At 40.2% G+C, this 20,007-nt stretch overlaps 1 protein-coding gene across 8 annotated transcripts; it reads left to right on the forward strand.

Moving 5' to 3' along the window:
* The first annotated feature begins 2,875 nt into the window (after positions 1-2,875).
* On the forward strand, positions 2,876-19,246 carry palmda (palmdelphin a). 8 transcript variants are annotated; one of them, XM_080440780.1, is made up of 12 exons: positions 2,876-3,002; positions 7,272-7,320; positions 7,860-7,940; positions 9,048-9,172; positions 11,443-11,557; positions 11,760-11,784; positions 12,912-12,998; positions 13,540-13,700; positions 15,128-16,022; positions 17,718-17,791; positions 17,903-17,946; positions 18,138-19,246. In XM_080440780.1, the coding sequence occupies exons 2-11, from the start codon at positions 7,276-7,278 to the stop codon at positions 17,918-17,920; spliced, it is 1,626 nt and encodes a 541-aa protein (XP_080296906.1). In that variant the 5' UTR covers positions 2,876-3,002; positions 7,272-7,275; the 3' UTR covers positions 17,921-17,946; positions 18,138-19,246. The 8 variants fall into 8 exon arrangements, with proteins under 8 accessions (XP_080296906.1, XP_080296904.1, XP_080296905.1 ...); XM_080440778.1 differs by having other exon boundaries at positions 17,908-17,946; XM_080440779.1 differs by having other exon boundaries at positions 17,908-17,946; positions 18,144-19,246.
* The last annotated feature ends 761 nt before the right edge of the window (positions 19,247-20,007 follow it).

Genomic DNA, 20,007 nt, shown 5'->3' on the forward strand with positions numbered 1-20,007 from the left:
AAAAGTACTCTTTATGTAGAGTGTCCCGTTTCGTGATCCATCCAAAGTGTATACAAATATTTTTAAAATAGCAGATAAGCTCACAACATATTGCTTGTATATCGGCTATTTTCAAATAGCCAAAGTATATAGGGATAAATTGGTTAATGCATGTTTTGTAATAATAAAGATCTACAAAGTAACTGGTAATAAAGTTTAAAAATAATTGAAGTGGAGTAAAAAGTACAATATTTGCCTCTGAGATGTAGTGGAGTAGAAGTAAAAGTACTGAACAGTAAAAAAAAAAAGTACAGTACTTGAGTACATGTACTTAGTTAATTTCCACCACTGGTTACATACAGACAACATGATGATTAGACAAACATACAGACAGTTGCTTTGTTCTTCTGGGTAGGCCTATTATTATGCTGCTGGGGCACAGCACGCATGGTCTGTCGCTGTCCATCGGCGGTGGTGCTGAACATTAGCTAATGACAGTGGAGTGACACTTGTCCATTGTATCGCGACTGGCAACCTCTTTTCTTTTTTGTGTCGTTCAGAACAAGCTTATACTTGCGGCTTGCATGGCTCAATAAGTGCCAGCCTATGAGTCGTGAATTTTAAATGATTTTCATCAGAAGACGAGAGTGCTTCACCCCAGCCCAGGGCCCCTGAAAGGCTGGCTATGCCCCTGAATACACACCCACGAACACATAAGCAGACAGATGGAAGCAGGCACCCCACCCCTTAATACCCATATCTCATACCCCACCCACTCATCCGAGGGAATTAAAGGTAATTATCACTTATTAGCAGTGACTCATGGTCTGCACGCACGCGCGCGTGCACACACACACACACACACACACACACACACACACACACACACACACACACACACACACACACACACACACACACACACACACACACACACACACACACACACACACACACACACACAGTTCTTTGTGTTTGGAAAACAAACTACAAAATCACTCCAGGGTTTCGGTGTCATAATTTTTTTCAGCATTGTAGTGCTCTGCAATGTTTGTTTATTTCACCATAGACTATGGTGAACTCAATAAGCTAATTTCCTTATGTCTATGGTCCCAGTTACTCCCTTTGGTCCCACTGTAAACACACACACACGCAGGCACGCAGGCACGCACGCACGCACGCACACACACACACACACACACACACACACACACACACACACACACACACACACACACACACACACACACACACACACACACACACACACACACACTCAGCTCTCAACATGCAGAGGTGGCATACTGTTTGTCACTGGCTAATAAATAAATAAAAACTGGCTAATAACAATATCAACATTACTGGACTGGTGGCCTATTAAATGCAATTATAAAAGGCAAGAACATTCATGCCCACTAGAAGGAACCAACAAAAACAGATGTGGGAATACACTCCCATCTGCTGGACAATATCAGAATAGCACATGCATGCATATCATTTGTAATTTATTTCATTATTTGATAATTCTTCCAACCATGCAAGTCCTTCTTGATCAGCTGTTTGCCGGTGCAGTTTTACACGCACTCTCATTCTTGATTCTTCTATGCAATGCCTCACTCAAACCAACAGCAATTCACACAATGCTTAATGGTTATTATTTACAGTATTTGCTTAGACGCATGTCTTTGGTGCAGGTTTATGGAAGAGGATTGACATAAGAGGAGAAGGTCCGTCACATGTGTAAAGAATGTAGGCCTATTTGAGATTAACTTGCACACAAGATATTTCAAAATGTAATGTGCAGATTGCAGGATGACCCCTTGGCCATCTCATGCACCATGGTGGACACACAACTCAGGCAACTGCTAAAATTTGAGGACAAATTTTCTCTCCAAGGAATGAGAGCATGTTCTCTCTCGCAAGCACGCACGCACGCACACGCGCGCACACACACACACACACACACACACACACACACGCACGCACGCACGCACGCACGCACGCACGCACGCACGCACGCACACACGCACGCACACGCACACACACACACACACACACACACACACACACACACACACACACACACACACACACACACACACGTGACATAACGCCTTTCTCAACTTTTCCAGGCACACTGACCTCATCCCACATGCCAACTGTCAACCTGCTTATGTTTCCCTGGCTGGGACTTGCAGCGTCCTGAATAGATTAGGTACTTTTTCCTCCCCCCATTCATGAGCAATGAGCATATTGAAAACAATTAATTCAAAGTTCTCACCAAGTTTAAAATGTTGTTGTTGTTGTTGTTGTTGTAATAATAATAATAATAATAATAATAATAATAGTAATAGTAATAGTAATAGTAATAATAATAATAATAATAATAATAATAATAATAATAATAATAATAATAATTATTATTATTATTATATTATTATTAATAATAAGGATAATAGTAATAATAATAATAATAATATTGTTGTTGTTATTACAATTATCATTATTACTTTTTTATAATAATATTGATATTAGTATTCATTGTTCTGTTCATAATAATAATAATAAATGATAGTTCGGGGCCATAATAATAATAATAATAACAATAATAAGGGTAATAATAATAATAATAATAAAGTAATAATAATAATAATAGCTATAGGCTAAGAAGAAGAAGAAGTATGCTAAAGCAATGTCAGAACTATTAGAAACTTCTAAAACGTGATAAGCAATACAATTATATTAAACAAATGTTCGAATATAATTATCATAACTTAAATTTAGGACCTGCCACTGAACCAACATCGTTCAAGGTAAAAAAGCATCCTATGTGTCAGGGGGAAAGGGAGAGGGAGAGGGAGAGGGAGAGGGAGAGGGAGAGACACACACACAGAGAGAGAGACAGAGACAGAGAGAGTAGTAGTAGTAGTAGTGGTAGTGGTGGAGGTAATGTAGGCTGCTGCTGCCAGTCACAGAGTGGATTTCTAATTAACTTAATACAAAACCTCTCCAACTTTTACTTGGTAGGTACGTAGGCCTATATGTTGTCTTTATTGTATGTGTGTATAGTGTGTAGCTATAATAGCCTTGTTCTATTTCTAACAACAATTTCACAGGTGGACAGGTCATGAAGTGTATGGTTGGATGTTTTGAGTAGCCTAAAAGTTGCCTATATTAGTGATAGCTGATGAAATGTGTAAGCTATTGAGTCATAGGAAATAGTGAAGTCAGATAACGTTATTGAAGAGCTACTCATCGTGATGTGATGTGAGCGAGAAGGGGGGATGCCTTAATTCTGTTTAAGCTTCAGTTTCACCATGCTGTCTTGAAAGGGGCAACTGAGGCTCACTGACACACTTCTCAACGTTTTTTAGCTATATGATTTTCAATCACAGGTCCGAGATATATTGTTCATTTACTTTGCACTATGGCACTAAGAGGCCATTGTAGGCCCTATATTAATGTTGTTTTGTTATATGACATTTAGCTTTTCATATGATTAGCCTATCTTTTGAAACAGCAATTTGTGGAAGCTTGTAGGCCTACAGAGAATAATTTCACCCACTTTACTGCTGTAAACTATGTGACATTAAACTTGAAGTTGAGTTGAAGTTGATTAGCACTGTAGGGCTTCAACCAACATGTTCATGTAATAATAATCATGATTGGAGTTGGTCTTGATTTTCTATTCACAATCACTTATTAAGCAAAAGTGTAGATTAGCACGCATTCATTCACTGTTGCAGCCAACTGCCAGTTGACTGAATTAGCTTAATATTGTTAATAGCTTTCTAATTATTTTACATTCAACAACTGATGATTAGAGTACTCTGATTCTCTGGATATGGCTCCTTGTTGGAGTTACAATTGTGTTGTTAAATAATTTGTATTAATTAATTAATTAACGTATTTATTTACTTACTTTATAGGCAATCCAGACAGTATTGTCTGTGGTATTGTTTAATCATTGCCGCTATACAGTAATTTACCATGAATATAATTATTAAGGGACAAAATTAAAGCACTGAAACATGACAAATACAGGATTCAATATGAAGATCATCATTTGAACATTTGAAGTTTTCTACAGGTTGCAGAGGAGATGGACTTTTTGTGTTAATATTGTGCTGATAGAACTGAGGACATTGTGTTGTTGCTACTGTCTGGCAGGCAGATGGTTTTTTACAGATTACCATCCTCATGAGCAGATTAGCACAGTTTATTGAATGCTTGACTGGGCTGACTGGGCTGACTGGGCTGACTGACTGACTGACTGACTGACTGACTGACTGACTGAAGTGCTTGGGTGGCTTACTGCCTGGGTGGCTTACTGAGTGACAGTCTGACCATAGCAAGTGATTGCTTAGTGACCTCTCTCCTGCACAGCTTTATATTTTCTTGCCATGAGAAAGATTCAACCAACTCAGCTGTTACTGGCTGAATTATTGTCATTAGTTCTTCAACGATGTGAGAATGGCTGGTTAATCAGTTAACTGACTGAATGACCGATTGCCTATAGGGGAAAAAACACTTTAGGTTTTTGCATCACTGCCTGGGGCACTCATTGATTTGTTCACAGGAGGTAGAGCACAAAAATGTGAGACCCTGTTTTGTTTAGGCGCATGAGACTGGATGACTGTCATTGACAGAAATTGGGATAGGATGAATACAAGCCCCACTTCCAGTTTAGACCTGAGGCGGTGAGTGGGTCAATGGCATGTTAGTATTTAATAGAATAACATAGACTCAACCAGGACCCATGCTAATCTCCATGTGTTCCATCTTTGGCTCCCAACCCAGACTTTGAAAATGGTGGCCTAGAAATAGAAGCCATAGAACTGATTCTTCTTGTCTAAGAATACCTTCTTACCCACAACACCCCACTCCAGCTTTCTTTATATAAATGAACTCGCCACCCAACATATCACCCCTGACCCACATCTAAATAAAACACATAGCTGACCTGTATAGTGTGTTAAAGACCGACATTTTTCACAGTTTAACCTTTCATAAAAAAAATCACCCCACATTTTTAGACTGGACCCAGCCTCATTTATGTTCTCATTCACAGTTCTGACCTGCTGAAATCAGTTGGATGTTGGAGAAACTTACTTTGAGAACAGGATGAACTTGATTTTCGGACTGTTTTTGGTTTTCATAAATGTTCAGTAGTACAGTATTGTATTTTATCACAAAGCAAATAGGGTTGTCCAATTTGTATGTTAATAGTTGTTTTCCTCCTTCAGTCTTTTGCCATTCAAGGCAGGACCTGGCCAGAAATTGTATAGATATGTTTATCTACAAATGATATCTTTGTTTCATGTAGAAGAAAAATTTAACATGTTTAACATGAACATTGTAAGTTGCATCCAACTTATACGTAAACTAGGCGCCTTCTAATTTTTTTTGTCATGCTTTGATTGTTTTTCTCATAAACACAGATGACAATCCAAGTATAATGTCTTATCTCTGCAAGTAGCCTCTTTGGAGTGCAAAAATAAATTTCACATGATAAGAACATTTTGATGTCCTTGAGCCTAGTGTGCCCACAACTCTAAATCAGTTTTTCAGATACATACAAAATCATTTCAGCAGTGTAGGTCACATCTGTTTTATGAATCTCAGTGGTCTCTCCTCAAGAGACATCATGGGGACAACAGCACCATCATGTGGTTACTTAGCACACTGATTGGACTCTACCGCTATTATAACGCCATCAGACTTTCCTTATTTGAGTAAACTGCCGTAACTATGCCATATATGCTGTGATTTGTCAAGGCTGTCAAATCCAACAAGGCAATGCGCAAAACAGCTGTCATATAGTCTCATGAATTGTTACGTTCAAATGGTGACATAGTTAATGAACAAATAATAAGCCTTTCATGTACTGATTTACTACTTCATTCTTGATGCCCTATGTTGATAAGAAACATTTAAAAACACCACAGGAAACCCAGGTTGGACTTAAAACCACAACAGGGTAATTACAGGATGTATATGACCTTATAGGACTGCTGAGCCAACCGGATGCCATCCCATAAAAAAACAGGCCCACTGACCTACTCAATATAAATAAATACATTTGACTCTGAGTTTCCCTTAGGGTATTTTTAAATACTATGTAACAGATCTACTGCCTCTATTCCTGCACTCCAACTCTTGCAGTGCAGTTAAATTAATATGCACCAATAACACTGTTTGCTGCTAGTGTCTACTTTTCTCTGCTGCAAAATTAGGAATGACATAATGACCGTGATGAAATACAAAGTCTCTCTCTCTCTCACACACACACACACACACACACACACACACACACACACACACACACACACACACACACACACACACACACACACACACACACACACACACACACACACACACACACACACACACACACACACAGCAGCTGTGGTCTGAGCAAGGTCTTGTAAATTCTAGCATTCTCAGCAGTCACCTATTAACCTAACAGTCTCCAAGTACAAATGCAAACTATTTGTCTATCCTGTTAACTATTGAGTTGTAGGACTCATATAGTCCATGTTTTTGGCAATTTCTCAGCAACATCAGCTGTTGCAGCAACATTGCAACATGTATTGTGATGCCCTAAATGCACCTTTTCCCATAGGCCAGGCATTGTGTGCAACACTATGATACTTTATTTAAGGATCCCAATACTTTGCCGTACACACTACCTCTCCATTTTGCGTGTTCCTTCCTGCCTATAGGGTAGGCCGTCCCATTCCTTTTGCAATTTGAGGGTTAGTGGCCATCTAGCCTTCCAGAAGGCCCTCTGTTTGGAGCCATTTCAGATGCAGACTTGAAATGGAGGGGTAGAAGAAAATTACATTGAACTCAAGAAAAGAAAAGATAATTAAAGCAAATTTCCTTATGTCTATGGTCCCAGTCACTTCCTCTGGTCACACACACACACACACACACACACACACACACACACACACACACACACACACACACACACACACACACACACACACACACACACACACACACACACACACACACACACACACACACACACACACACACACACACACACACACACACACACACACACTCCATCATGGTAGGCAATACAAAATGCATAATAAAATCCAATTTCACAATTCATTTACAATAAACAAGCGTGGAGGTTTTCTGAAACTTGTTGTTGTAAATATAAATCTCTCAATGTAAAACCAGACAGCAAATACCTGAATGTAATCACCTCTCTATTTCATTCTGTCCCTCCAATCTCTGTCCATTTCTGTGTCTTTGTCTGTTTATTTTAGTACCATGGAGGAGTCAGACTTACTGAAGGAGAGACTCCAGGCCATCACTGTAAGGTTTTACTCTGCTTTGTATACTGTAAACTCAGGATGTGCTCCTCAGTCGAATCTGCAGTTTTAACCTCCTGTTTTGCCACTACCCCCTGTGTACATAATACATATTACATACATATCAGCTCTTTCATTTTAATACTTCTTCAGACTCAGCGCAGGCATTTATTCAACAATTAAGGACAATCAACACTGTAAAATGAATGAGTGTCAATGTAACTCTGAAATTGTACAAATTGATCCGAAAGGGTGTATTCGGGCAATTTGCAGACAGAGTACAGACACTCAGACATGACAAGAAACTGCTACCTATATCTTTTGTGTGTAGAAGACAAAGTTGATCAACCAAAAAATTGTCAGCAACACCATTCTGAACAGGGAACGATATTTTCAGAATATGTAAAATTAATTACAATGACAGTGAAGCCCTGCAATGGCTAATAATACGCAAAAAAGTGTGATCTCTCTTTACTCATACTTGACTCTCCTCTGCTCTCATTTACTCAATGTTCCACTTTTTGCCTGCTCCTGTTGTCCCAGGAGAAGCGTCGTGTTCAGGAGGACATCAGACAGAAGAAACAGGAACTGGACCGAGAGAAACTCAAACTAAAACACCTGAAGGTTTGCAAAACCCATTTACAGTATCTCAAAATGCTGTCAGAATGAATACTGGTAGAGAGAAACACACTCAAGTTACTCAATGTGAAGAGGCATGATGAACATGAGTTCTTACACTATTCATTTCTTTGCAAACTGGAGTCTGTTGCAATGATTATTATACTGTGCTATAATTATGCAATAATACATGAGAGAGAGAGTGCTATGCTGTGAGATATTGGCACCGGTGCACAGGGAAATTCTCAGTGTGCACATTTGTACATTCTCTGAGTTAAGGATTTTACAGCGTGTACTGTGGTCATAGAGACAAGGCCAAACAAAGTCCTGTATCACTACTATTGTGTTACTAACAGCTACAGTGGCTGTTGCTAGGATACAGGTAAGTTAAACAAGGTGGATGTGTTCTGACTGCTATATCAGGGGATATTGTCACTCATTACAATGCCCCTCAGCCAGACAACGTGAGGTCAAAACAAACTTGGCTATAATAACACTACAGCGTGACCACCTTCCAAAGATGATAAAGATAATAATTATGTTCACTCATATTTTCAGACATTTTCTTTGCAGTCAAAATTGAAAAATCTGGCAGCAATATCTTGGTTTCCCTATTACTGCAGCACCAGAGAGTCTACCTCACTAAGAGCATAATCACATCTATCTCATAATCAAGATGATCTTATTATGCAATGGAAAAGTTAGTTTACAGCAAAGAGGACAGACCTTATTAACCCTACATGATCATTCATCTCTTAAGAGAATTCTCATCTGTGAGCAAAGCTAGAGGCAGTCATATATCTGCCGTGTCAAACAAACCCTCTGTGTCTTGTTTACTTTTTTATCGTTTTGTTGCTTGGTAGCGATGAAAAATGGCCTCAGAGTGTGCCTTGAGTTTGATTAAGGCATTTGTACACAGCAACATCCTGCGTGCTTCACACAATTTAGTCAGCTTTACGCTGTGGTGATGTTTCCCTGCTCCTATGTTTGAACTCCTTGACACAAGCAACACCGATATGAGAATGGTATTCAGTGACCACACACCGACCACATCATTGCTTTTAACACAATTGCTCCTGCTACTTGTGAACGGGTTGTCCGTTGTGTCAACAGAAGACGGCTCTGAGAGAACAGTGGCTATTGGGGGACTCGGCTTCCCACAACGCACTGCAGCAGCGGCAAAAAAGCCTGTTGGCTGACCAACAACAGACAAGAATACTGCAGAGTAACATACACAGGTAAAACACAGACAAAACAAAGGCTATACGTCAGCTTGCTGGGGAATCTGAACTGAAATCATTATCGTTATACTACATATTGATTTTGTAAATGTAGATATTGCTTTCATGCATTTGCTTGGTTTTATTCTGCATCTTGTTTGTTGAAGCCAAAGAGAGCCCAAACAATGAACAGATGCTCAGCTTTGCTTCCCTTTTTTCAGTCATCGCTACCTGAGCTGGGTTCAGTTTCAACAACTGTAGTATAATTACCTTTATTATTTTATTCTCATACAGAGGGTTCAGACCCTCTTTTCCAGTGTTGCCGAGATTTAGTATGTTTGGACTTTTGGGTTTTGTTTAGAATTCAAACACATCTGACCCCTCCCTTGTCTAAGACACACTTGTCTGCTCCAAGTGTCCACTAGACTCTTCTCCCTCCTGGATCTGCAGACTCACTCACCTTTTTCCACCCCAGACAGGCTATGTTCACAAATTTCCACCTTTTACAAAGACAAAACACTGTCAAAGAGCCTTTCCTGCTGAGGTCATGCAATTGACTGAAACAGACTTCATATCAGTGTAACTGCTTAGAACTTAGAAAAAAAGTTTGAAACTAGTAGGTTTAGATGTGGATGAAGAGTGAGTCAGGAAAAAGTGTAGAACCCAAATTCAGGATGAGGCTGGTAGATTAAGAAGTGTTTGAAAACACAAACACAGGAACTAGGAAATACATAAGAACTACATCACTATACAAGAACTAAATCACTGGGAACACGAGAAAATATTCAAGAGAACTAAGCCACAAGGAACTGGAGTCAAAACAGCACACATGCGACATTTCACAACTAACTACCAAAGTAACAATAGGAACAGCGGGTATAAATACACACAAGGTAACAGGACACATGGGTGAACATAACTACAATTAACACATGATAGGCTAGATTAGAACACTAGACACAGGTGAACTCAACTGACAAGCATAGGGCTGGGGGAGGGGACTAACAGGACACAGGTGGAGATAACTAATAATCACAGGAGGTGAGGCAAGACAAGTAACAGTAACTAAGGAAAACAGGAAACGCTAGGACTTCACTACAAAATAAAGGTACACAAGTATCAAGTAAAACCCTTACTAAAACTAAGAAACAAGAAGACCTATTACTCCAAATTACACACCTAACCCTACAGCTTAAGAAACAAGGAGCACAAGAAAACACAACAGGGAGACACAATACAACACGGATTGTGACAGACTGAACAACTCTATATGGCAAATTTATCCCCTTAAAGGGGAAATCCACCCATTTTCAATATTTAACTATGTCATTAATATAGCATAAAGGAGTTGTGTGGAAATAAGAAAAAATTAAAAAAAAAATTAACATTGCAAAAAAATGTAACATTGCAAAAAAATTAACATTGCAAATTACACCATGATGAGTCATCACAGTGTAATTTGCAATGTTAATTTTTTTGCAATGTTACATTTTTTTGCAATGTTACATTTTTTTGCAATGTTAATTTTTTTTTTAATTTTTTCTTATTTCCACACAACTCCTTTATGCTATATTAATGACATAGTTAAATATTGAAAATGGGTGGATTTCCCCTTTAAGTGTATCAGTATTTTATAGACAAGCACCGAGGTCTGTGTTTGTAGCACTCAATTTAATTTCTTCCCCAACTTCCCTCACCCCTGACCTCTGACCTTTAGAGGTGGAAACTCCACCTCCAAATCCATTGCCTCCATTAAAGGACAACTTCATTCATTTTCAACCTAACTTCATATAGTCCTCACTAATTCTCATTATAATATGGTACAATTTTTGTCTACTCGGTCTGTGTCTCAGAGGAGGGCTTTGGACAGTTCAGAAACCCGCCTACCAGTGACATCATCGATGGGGAATCCAAGCTAATAGAAGTGGCAGGCCTTCTATTCCTAGAAAGTTAGCGTGCTATAATGGAAGCCATTGTTTCTTGCGTTAATACAATTCTAAACAAAAAAAAAAAAATCTTGATAAAAAAAAAAAAAACACCTGCTTAACGAGGATGTCACTGGTAGGCGGTTTCTGAAGTGTCCACAGCCCTCCTATGAGAAACAGACCAAGTCGATTTTTTTAAACAATATTATCATGAGCATTTGTGAAGACCAATTATATGACGATAGGTTGAAAATGGGTGAAGTCGTCCTTTAATGTCCGCATTAATAACATTTAGTATTCCTTCTTAGAGAGTATCATCCGTATCATTAGCAGCAAACTGAACTTTATCCTCTGATCTGTTAGGATAGAGAGTGAGGTGGAGTCTCTGGAAAGGGAGGAGTCTATGATCTCCACCAATGAGAGATTCATCCTCCTCAGACTGAAGGCTGTGGAGAAAAGCCCTGAGGAAATTATCAAGGTGTGCACGCACACACACACACACACACACACACACACACACACACACACACACACACACACACACACACACACACACGCACGCACGCGCACGCGCATGTGCACCCACTTACACACATGCACGCACGCACATTCATTCATCCACCTATTCTTTCAACCTTATAGTCATACATCATGTTCAAACTGTTGTGTGTGTCTTTCAGGAAGCCCAGCAGAACTTCATTCCAGGTGAGGAGTTTACATTCGTAGAAACACACACCTACTGTATATGCACAAAATAAGTAGTTATGCCAACTCATTATTTTGCATTTGAATCAGTTGTGGCTGACCGTATAACATGCAGGTAATCAACTTCAACTCTAATTAGAAAATCAGATCAGAACAGTGAAGCAAGTGCAAACTTTTGAGCCCCCGTTCCAGATTCTTTCAAGTATTTTATAATGATTTTCAGAATTAGGATTATTTTGTTCGGCAGGTATGTTTGCACTTACGAGGAATTGTTATTACAGTGAATAACGACAATATTATAATATACCTTATACACAGCAAGTGATCATGATCACTTGCTGTGTATAATGTATATTATAATATTGTCGTTATTCACTGTAATAACAATGAACAAGTTGTAACTACAACAGCGTACGGGTGGGGATCGTGGGATTTTCCTAAAATAACTGAAAAGGGCATTTCTACCACAACTAAATATTTTAGTAAATTTCACTAAAATATTTAGTTGTGGTAGAAATGCAGCCAAACACTGAACCCTTTTCAGTTATTTTAGGAAAATCCCACGATTCCCACCCGTACACTGTTGTAGTTATCAATCTTTAATCTTCTCTGATGTCATTTTCTAGGACATTTTGGTGTACCCACTGGACATTCTAAACTTTCTTGTAGGTGTTTGTTACGGTTAATACTTTAAGTTTTTAACACATTTTTGTGTTATAATCAAAACTAGTCAAGACTAGTTACAGTGTAACTACTTGGTGTACCTGTTACACCAAGTTAGATGTCACGTGACCAGGGTGTAAGCTATCTGTCTGCAATACTAATAGCAATACAACATAACATGTACAAATGGTGATGTACACCTGTTACACTAGTGTTTTAGGGTGGGGTTTTTAAGATGGTGTGGTTTCAGGATTTCCAGAACAGAATTGTTTGTTGAGGGTTACACCCTGAAGAAGAAGGCTATGGAGCCGCTACGCGCATAGGCTGTATCCCCATCACAGTTTTTAATTCATTTCAATGATGAAATAGCCATCTGAATAAAGGCTTTTTAACGTTTTCACCAGAAGAGTGCCTGGTTGCTATCCACAGCTAAATTGACAGTGTTTTGTGTTTTCTCCATACAGAGCCCATCCAGTCCATCACAGCGCCACCTGATCAACCACAATCCTTGTCTCTATCAGCCAATGGACATGCTAACCCACCCCGACAGAGTGAGACACACAGACAGAACAGACAAACACTTTTTTTGCAATTAGATTTCCATTTTGTTACTGCCCAGGCCTAGGGAAATCATGGTGCAACATATTTAAGTGGGACCCCCTTCCCCCGCTCCCAAAAACCACCAGTAACAAAACCTGGGCAGACAGCAAAATAATAAACAAAAAGAAACTAAACATAAGCAATCTAAACTTACCTAATTAAATCAATGGAACAAAAAGACAAATCATTAACCTCACACCTACTCAGAAAAAGGAGAAAAAAGGTTAAACCTACTGTAAATGCTACCCACCCCTTCCATTTGGCCAAAGGCGATAGGTCACAGTAGTCCACCTGACCGGAGCCAGTGTATGGAGCTTTGTTCATGAACTATACATCTATAACTCACAATCGATTGCTAACTATTGGACAGGGAGGCCAAGGCAATGTTAGACTGTTGTTATGTGTAGCAGAATTACATTTCTGTTTAAAATCTACTATATGAATAAGCTCTCTCTCCCTGCCTGTCTCTTTATCTCTCTCATTGTCTCTCAGCTCTGTTTGCCATGGAGATCAATGTGGCTAAGAATCTTCTAACGGGGGAGAGCAAGGTCGTCTCTACGGCGACAGTGACCCCCCAGGAGCTGAGTCACTGCTCAGGGGTTAAAGTTTATGATGACGGCAGAAAGTGTGTTTTCGCCCTGGAAGCCAACAGGGTAATATTACAACACTAATATTGGTATTACTTTAATATACAGTAGAGTGTCAGATCTATGTACTGTACATGCTGAGGTTAAGCTTACAGTAGTTGGCATACTGGGCAGTTAAAGATTCATGTATAACGAAATAAATACAAAATGCTGTAAGGTAAACAACAGGGCTGTGTATCACCAAACAATACCCAAGGGTCCTGGGTGATTATATTGCAATTGGATAGCACTAAAATGCATGAAATGACCAGCAAGGAACTTAATAAAAACGAGTCAGATGACATCAGCTATGGAACACAATGTTGCCTCCTCTCTAAAAGCTGTAAACATACAGATGGAGAAAGTGCCAAATGGAGCAAACTACACATTGGACAGAAATTATTATGTGTACATACTGTACGGGGGATGCATTTTAATGACAGGTGAATTTTAATGTAAGATCCTGTTAAATACACACAATTCATACACACGATACATGTCAATGGTTACATTTACGTGCACACAATAACATGATTATTATTGTCCTTATTCAGAACTAGATTTTCAGGCTGCTACATCTACGCCACCAAATCTAAAGTGGTCTCTCCTTATGTGGGCATGTTACGTTTGTGATGTCCACCCATCGTCCACTGTCAACCCGCAATGCAATTTTAATATAAGGATAAGACAATATCCCTATTAAGCTGTTTAAATGTGTTGCCTAAAGAACTGTCCTCGGTCTCGGTCTTGGTCTCGGTGCATGTCATGATGTTGTTGATGACTAGCTGATAGTCATGGGTGGACGGACGGTTCGGTGGACGGTGGATAGGCGTGTGTTAAAATTGTGTTAAGATGGTGTTAAAACATCCAGATTTGATTGAACAGGCTTCGCGTCACGTAATGCTCTGATCAGCGCTTCCTGATGTGAAGGCTGTGTAGCGGCCTGAACATCTAGTACTCCACAATCCCGATTTTCAGAATATGCTTAAAGGGATAGTTCACCCCTACATTTTTCTATCGATTAGTCACCCTGTGAAAACTTGAATTCATGGATATTTTTTGGTTTTTGTCGTAAGCCAATTATTTGATGACCGGCAGTGGTTCCGGTAGGAGACACAAAGAGTCTCCTTTGTATCTCCTACCGGAACCGCTGCCTATCGGTCCGCTGGTCATCAAATTATTGGCTTAGGAATGCGACAAAAACAAAAAAATATCCATGAATTCAAGTCTCCATGGGGTGACTAATTGATAGAAAAAAATACATTTTTGGGGTGAACTATCTCTTTAAGAATATGCTTGGCTCAGTTAAGCATATACTCACTACAGTATGTGGCTGTGAGTATGGCAATAATAATGTGATGTTTATAGTAAGCTACATGGCCTTCAAAAGAATAAAAAACTACTGTTTGATTATGCTCCTAGCAATCTGACCTCTCCTGGTTCTGCTCCTATAGGGCTCACATAACCAGGGGGGCAACGTGACTGAGTTGTCACCCAGTGAAGTAGAACAGCTACTCAGGGATGCTACACAGCATCGCCGTGGAAATCATCAGAAGAACAGAAAGGGTGAGGGGCATCACTATAACAACCAGCATGACAGTCATCACAATGGCAACCATGACCTCAGAAACAACCACTGGGAGGAAGATGGCTACTTTAGTAACCCCCAAAACCACTTTAGTGACATGGAAAGTTGTTACAGAAGTCAGAAGGACAGGGATTCCCATAACGACCAGGGGTATCACCATAGAAACCAACAAGGGGTAGGACCTGGCTTCCCCAGACAGGAAGATGATCGCTCTATCTACCACCAGGAGAGAAATGGTCATAGAAACCAGCGTGAGGTTTACCGTGCCAACCGCTCCTCCAACAGTGTTGTAAGAAGTGTAAGCAAGAGGAGTCAGCGTGCCATTGTCTGCCCTCCGCCAAGAGTACATGACCAGGAAGTGGCAGTGCCCGCCTACCACCCGGAGCTCTGCTATACTCCGGCCAATCACATTCCTCTGAGCGATTACATCAGCGTGGAGGAGGGAGAGGAACTGTACGCCTACAACCCGCCCCCTTACCGGTCAGCGTGTGATCACCACAGAGATGTCAAATCGGCATCCGCCGCTCTGTTCTACGATCCCGGTGGCTCTGAACGAGGCCCCTCCCCCCTCTATGAACCAGACGCCCCTTACACGATACTCGATGCCATGGACACCACCGAGCCAATCACAGCCGTCTTCCTGGGCTTCCAGACTAGTCAGGATGAGAGTGACCAAGAGTACGAGGGCTCCATCAAGGCGGAGCTTGTTGTCATCGGCGATGATGATGATGATGATGATGATGATGATGAATATGTTGATGGTGAGTTGCAGGAAGAGGAAAAACCCAGTCAGTCAGAAGCCAATGGAGAAGCCTGGCAGGTGGACATGGGCCCAGGCAAACGGAGACCGATGGGACCAGGCATCAAAAAGATCAACAAAAATCACAAAGCCTGTTGCACGGTTTGCTGACAACTAACCCTCCTGCCTAACAGACTGAGAAGAGATAAGGAAATATAAATCTATTAACTAAGCTATTGATTATCTATCTGTCTGGCTATCTATCTACTGTCTATCTATCAGCCTGTCTACTTACTCGCCTATACATATCTACCTGGCCCACTTGTAAAATATTGGCCAAAATATTATCCCAAGTCCATGTGTTGGCAGCCTGGCCTTTATTCCTAGAATGATTTGGTCACAGCTTCCTAATGTGCTCCTTGTCTTTTGATGGCTGTAACCAATGTCTCCATTTAGACATGAGTAGATCCAATCTGTTTTACAAAGAGATACATAGTTTTCCTGCACCACTGGAAACTCGCTTTGGCAGCCAATCATATGTGGCCCTCCTTTGTCTACCTCTGCAGGTTCAATCTAGTTGTGTAGTACTGTAGTGTCACTACTACAAATATACAAATACAACTACTACTACTACTACTACTACTACTACTACTACTACTACTACTACTACTGCCACTAACATTACAGTTCTACTTAGTGCCAACAACAAATGGTAGGAAAGCAAACATATAACCATGGTACAAGAAAATGAAAAGTCATGTTATCATGGAAGGGGGCCATAAAACCCATTGAGGCATTTCATGAACTATTATGTTGTAAGATTTACAACAGTGGATATTTAGGGGGTTCCAGGGGGTCCCCAGCTAAATTAGTCAATATATCAATTTAATCACTTTAACCCTATATACTGTAAACCGGCTATTTGAAAAGAACCAATCTGCAAAGAAAAGTTTTAATCTTGAAATTAGTTTGAAAGATTTTGAATATTTTGGATTCATTTTAACAACACAAATCTTGTATGGGGGTCCCTGAAACAAAATATTTTCAGAAGGGGGTCCACGGACAAATACATATTAACTTATAGTGTTTGAGAATCACTGATTTAGAAGTTAGTTACAAAAAAAGGTTAGACGGTTGACCAAAGACTTTTCTGTTTAGATGATTTATGTGCAAGGTTTTGTATCACATTTTTAAACCTAACTTTGTCTATATGTGGCCTGCATACAGTGTGTGTGTGTGTGTGTGTGTGTGTGTGTGTGTGTGTGTGTGTGCGTGTGCGTGTGCGTGTGCGTGTGCATGCGCATGCGTGCGTGTGCGTGTATTACTACCATGTAAATTAAGGATTTTAATAAACTTTTGTTACTAATCGAAACTAACAGCTCATCTCCTGTGTCTAACTAAACAATATCACAACACCTAGCGTGTGTGTGTGTGTGTGTGTGTGTGTGTGTGTGTGTGTGTGTGTGTGTGTGTGTGTGTGTGTGTGTGTGTGTGTGTGTGTGTAATAAGCATTAATCTGAATTAATCTTATCTGATGTGAAAGGGCCCATGTCTCCTAACGGGTCATGCTGAGCATCAGCTTGAGTCACTTCCTGTTTTCTCTCATTTCCTCTGTAGCGCTGCCTCTGTTATTAGTGTCAGTGACAGAATGACAACTAGCTGCTATATGAAATAGGCTACAACTAATGTATACATGTGTGTTGCTGTGTGTAATAAGGTGTGACTAAATCAATGTTGAAGCAAAGTGACAAACCTTCCACCAGCCTACTATTACACAACCAATTACCAACGGTAAGTTTGATAGGTGTTTGTATAATTGATGATGGGCCAGTTTTTAGTCTTTCAAATGTGATGACAACATTAATCTATCATTTAACAAGACTTTCATCTTCTAATAACAAGAATAGAAGAGAACAATAGAACATGGACAGTCGTCTCTGCCCAAGGTATTAAGCACTGAAATGTTAAGACAAGATGTCCACATGGAGGTACTTTTATGCTGATGGCTCTGTGTGTGTGTGTGTGTGTGTGTGTGTGTGTGTGTGTGTGTGCGCGCGTGTGTGCGCGTGTGTGTGTGTGTGTGTGTGTGTGTGTGTGTGTGTGTGTGCGCGCACGCGCATGTGTTCTCTCCTGTCAGTCACAGCTGTCCAATTGAGGATTGAAGAGGAGCTGATCATTTGAACAGACAACATACCACCCCCCCATCCCCCCATCATAAAGCAAGGGGAATAATTATATATAATTAATTATATATGAACCACCAGATCTTAAGCCTGTTTAACAACACTGTGATGTTTTGACTTGATTTGAAATGTCCATATTAATTAAGAGAAACAATACGCTGCCAAATATTCCACTGGCTCTGATTATTGTTAATAATATGAAGTTCAAGTTCAATACATTTTTTTTATATATACCTGGTGTTCATCGATTAGTTCAATGTTCAATTGTTTATTGACCGCTTAAATCAGCAATCACTGACCCTACAATATACATCAAATATGTACAGTACATGTGCTCTGGGTCTCTATGCCAAAACACAAAGGATGCACCATCCAAAACACTAGTGCAGACCCTCATATGTCATGTCGAGGAATTCCGGATGAATTACGAGTCATGACTTTTATCACAGGAGTGTGTGTAAGTCAAGTATCAGACCATGGTTGTACACATAGACATGAGGTGAGCTTGTGTCAACGAGCCAAGCTATACTCATAACAATAAACATAATCTCGGTTCTGCACTATTCAGACTGTCGGGACATATCATAAGGCCAAAGATGAATAACATCTTCGCATCAATGTTTGTCCCAAGACAGCTCCTCACACTAGCTACATTACCTTAACAGTGAATATAAGAAATTATTAGCACAGTACATTATACAATAAATTACGCAATATACAGTACAGGATAACTTTACATAACATACAACAACAATGTGCGGTGCCTTTGGTTGTTCAGCAACCTGTATGTGGAAATAAACTGTTACTGAGACGGGTGGTGTGTGATTTGATGTTTGTTACAGTAAATGGAAGGCGTGAGAACAGAACATGAGTGGGGTGGCTAGTGTCCTTAATGATGTTTTGGGCTTTCCTTTTGTAGCAAGTGGTGTAAAAGTTATGAAGTTGTGGTAGTTCTAATGATTTTGTTGCTGTCTTTACAGTCCCTTGTAGTCTGCAATCCTCCTGACTGTCACTGAAAGTACATTCACAGTCTCTGCTGTGCTTTCTCGAGGAAGCACTTGGAATTGTGAGAACCATGTGAGGGTGTCTGAGATATGCATAGAACAAAGAAATCTTAAAACTATCAACAATTTGAACAGATGTCCCATTATGAGTGTGGTTACTCTTTTTGACATCCAGAGCCGTCTGGGAGAAATGCGGGGCCCTGTGCGAAGTCGCGTGCGTGCGCGCAGCGCGCGTGCGCGCAGCGCGCGTGCGCGCCCCCATCCCCGCGCGCGCGGGGATGGGGGTTTTGGGCGGATATTTCCGAGTTTTTGGTGGTTATTTGCGGTTATTTCTCGGTATAACTCTTACTAAACGTTTTTTTGTTTTTTTGTTTTTTTGCGGGGCTCCCCCAAGCGCGGGGCCCTGTGCGACCGCACCGTTCGCACTACCCTTCCTGCGGCCCTGTTGACATCAACAATGATTTCTTTTTTATTTTCAGCATTTAGAGAAAGGCTGTTTTCATGGCACCATCATACCGTATGGTTAGGTCTTCCACTTATAGGGAATCACAATGGTGACACAATGGTGACTTGAAACAGACTATTGATTTGAATTGTCACTAGCATCATTGTGTAATTGCATTCAGGACAGACTCCCCAGACTACTGCATGGAAACTTTTAATGTGAAATGAATCAATACTGAGCAACTGCATGGCCCGTGTACAGTACAATACACACCACCACCCAAAAGGCATCTAGCCTAACAATACAGTATGATGTAATAGTCAGAAGAGGTTGAGTTGTGCAACCTTTAATTTTTTATAGGCCTACATCTTGAAT

Source organism: Gymnoscopelus braueri, assembly GCF_963280865.1.
Source record: "Gymnoscopelus braueri genome assembly, chromosome: 10".
NCBI classification, from domain to species: Eukaryota; Metazoa; Chordata; class Actinopteri; order Myctophiformes; family Myctophidae; genus Gymnoscopelus; species Gymnoscopelus braueri.

Bases quoted from the DNA above. Each gene is read 5' to 3' on its own strand.
- palmda (XM_080440777.1), top strand. From the start codon at position 7,276: ATGGAGGAGTCAGACTTACTGAAGGAGAGACTCCAGGCCATCACT. The intron at 11,558-11,759 runs GTGTGCACGCAC...TGTGTCTTTCAG, and splicing joins GCCCTGAGGAAATTATCAAG to GAAGCCCAGCAGAACTTCAT. The intron at 12,999-13,539 runs GTGAGACACACA...ATTGTCTCTCAG, and splicing joins TGCTAACCCACCCCGACAGA to CTCTGTTTGCCATGGAGATC.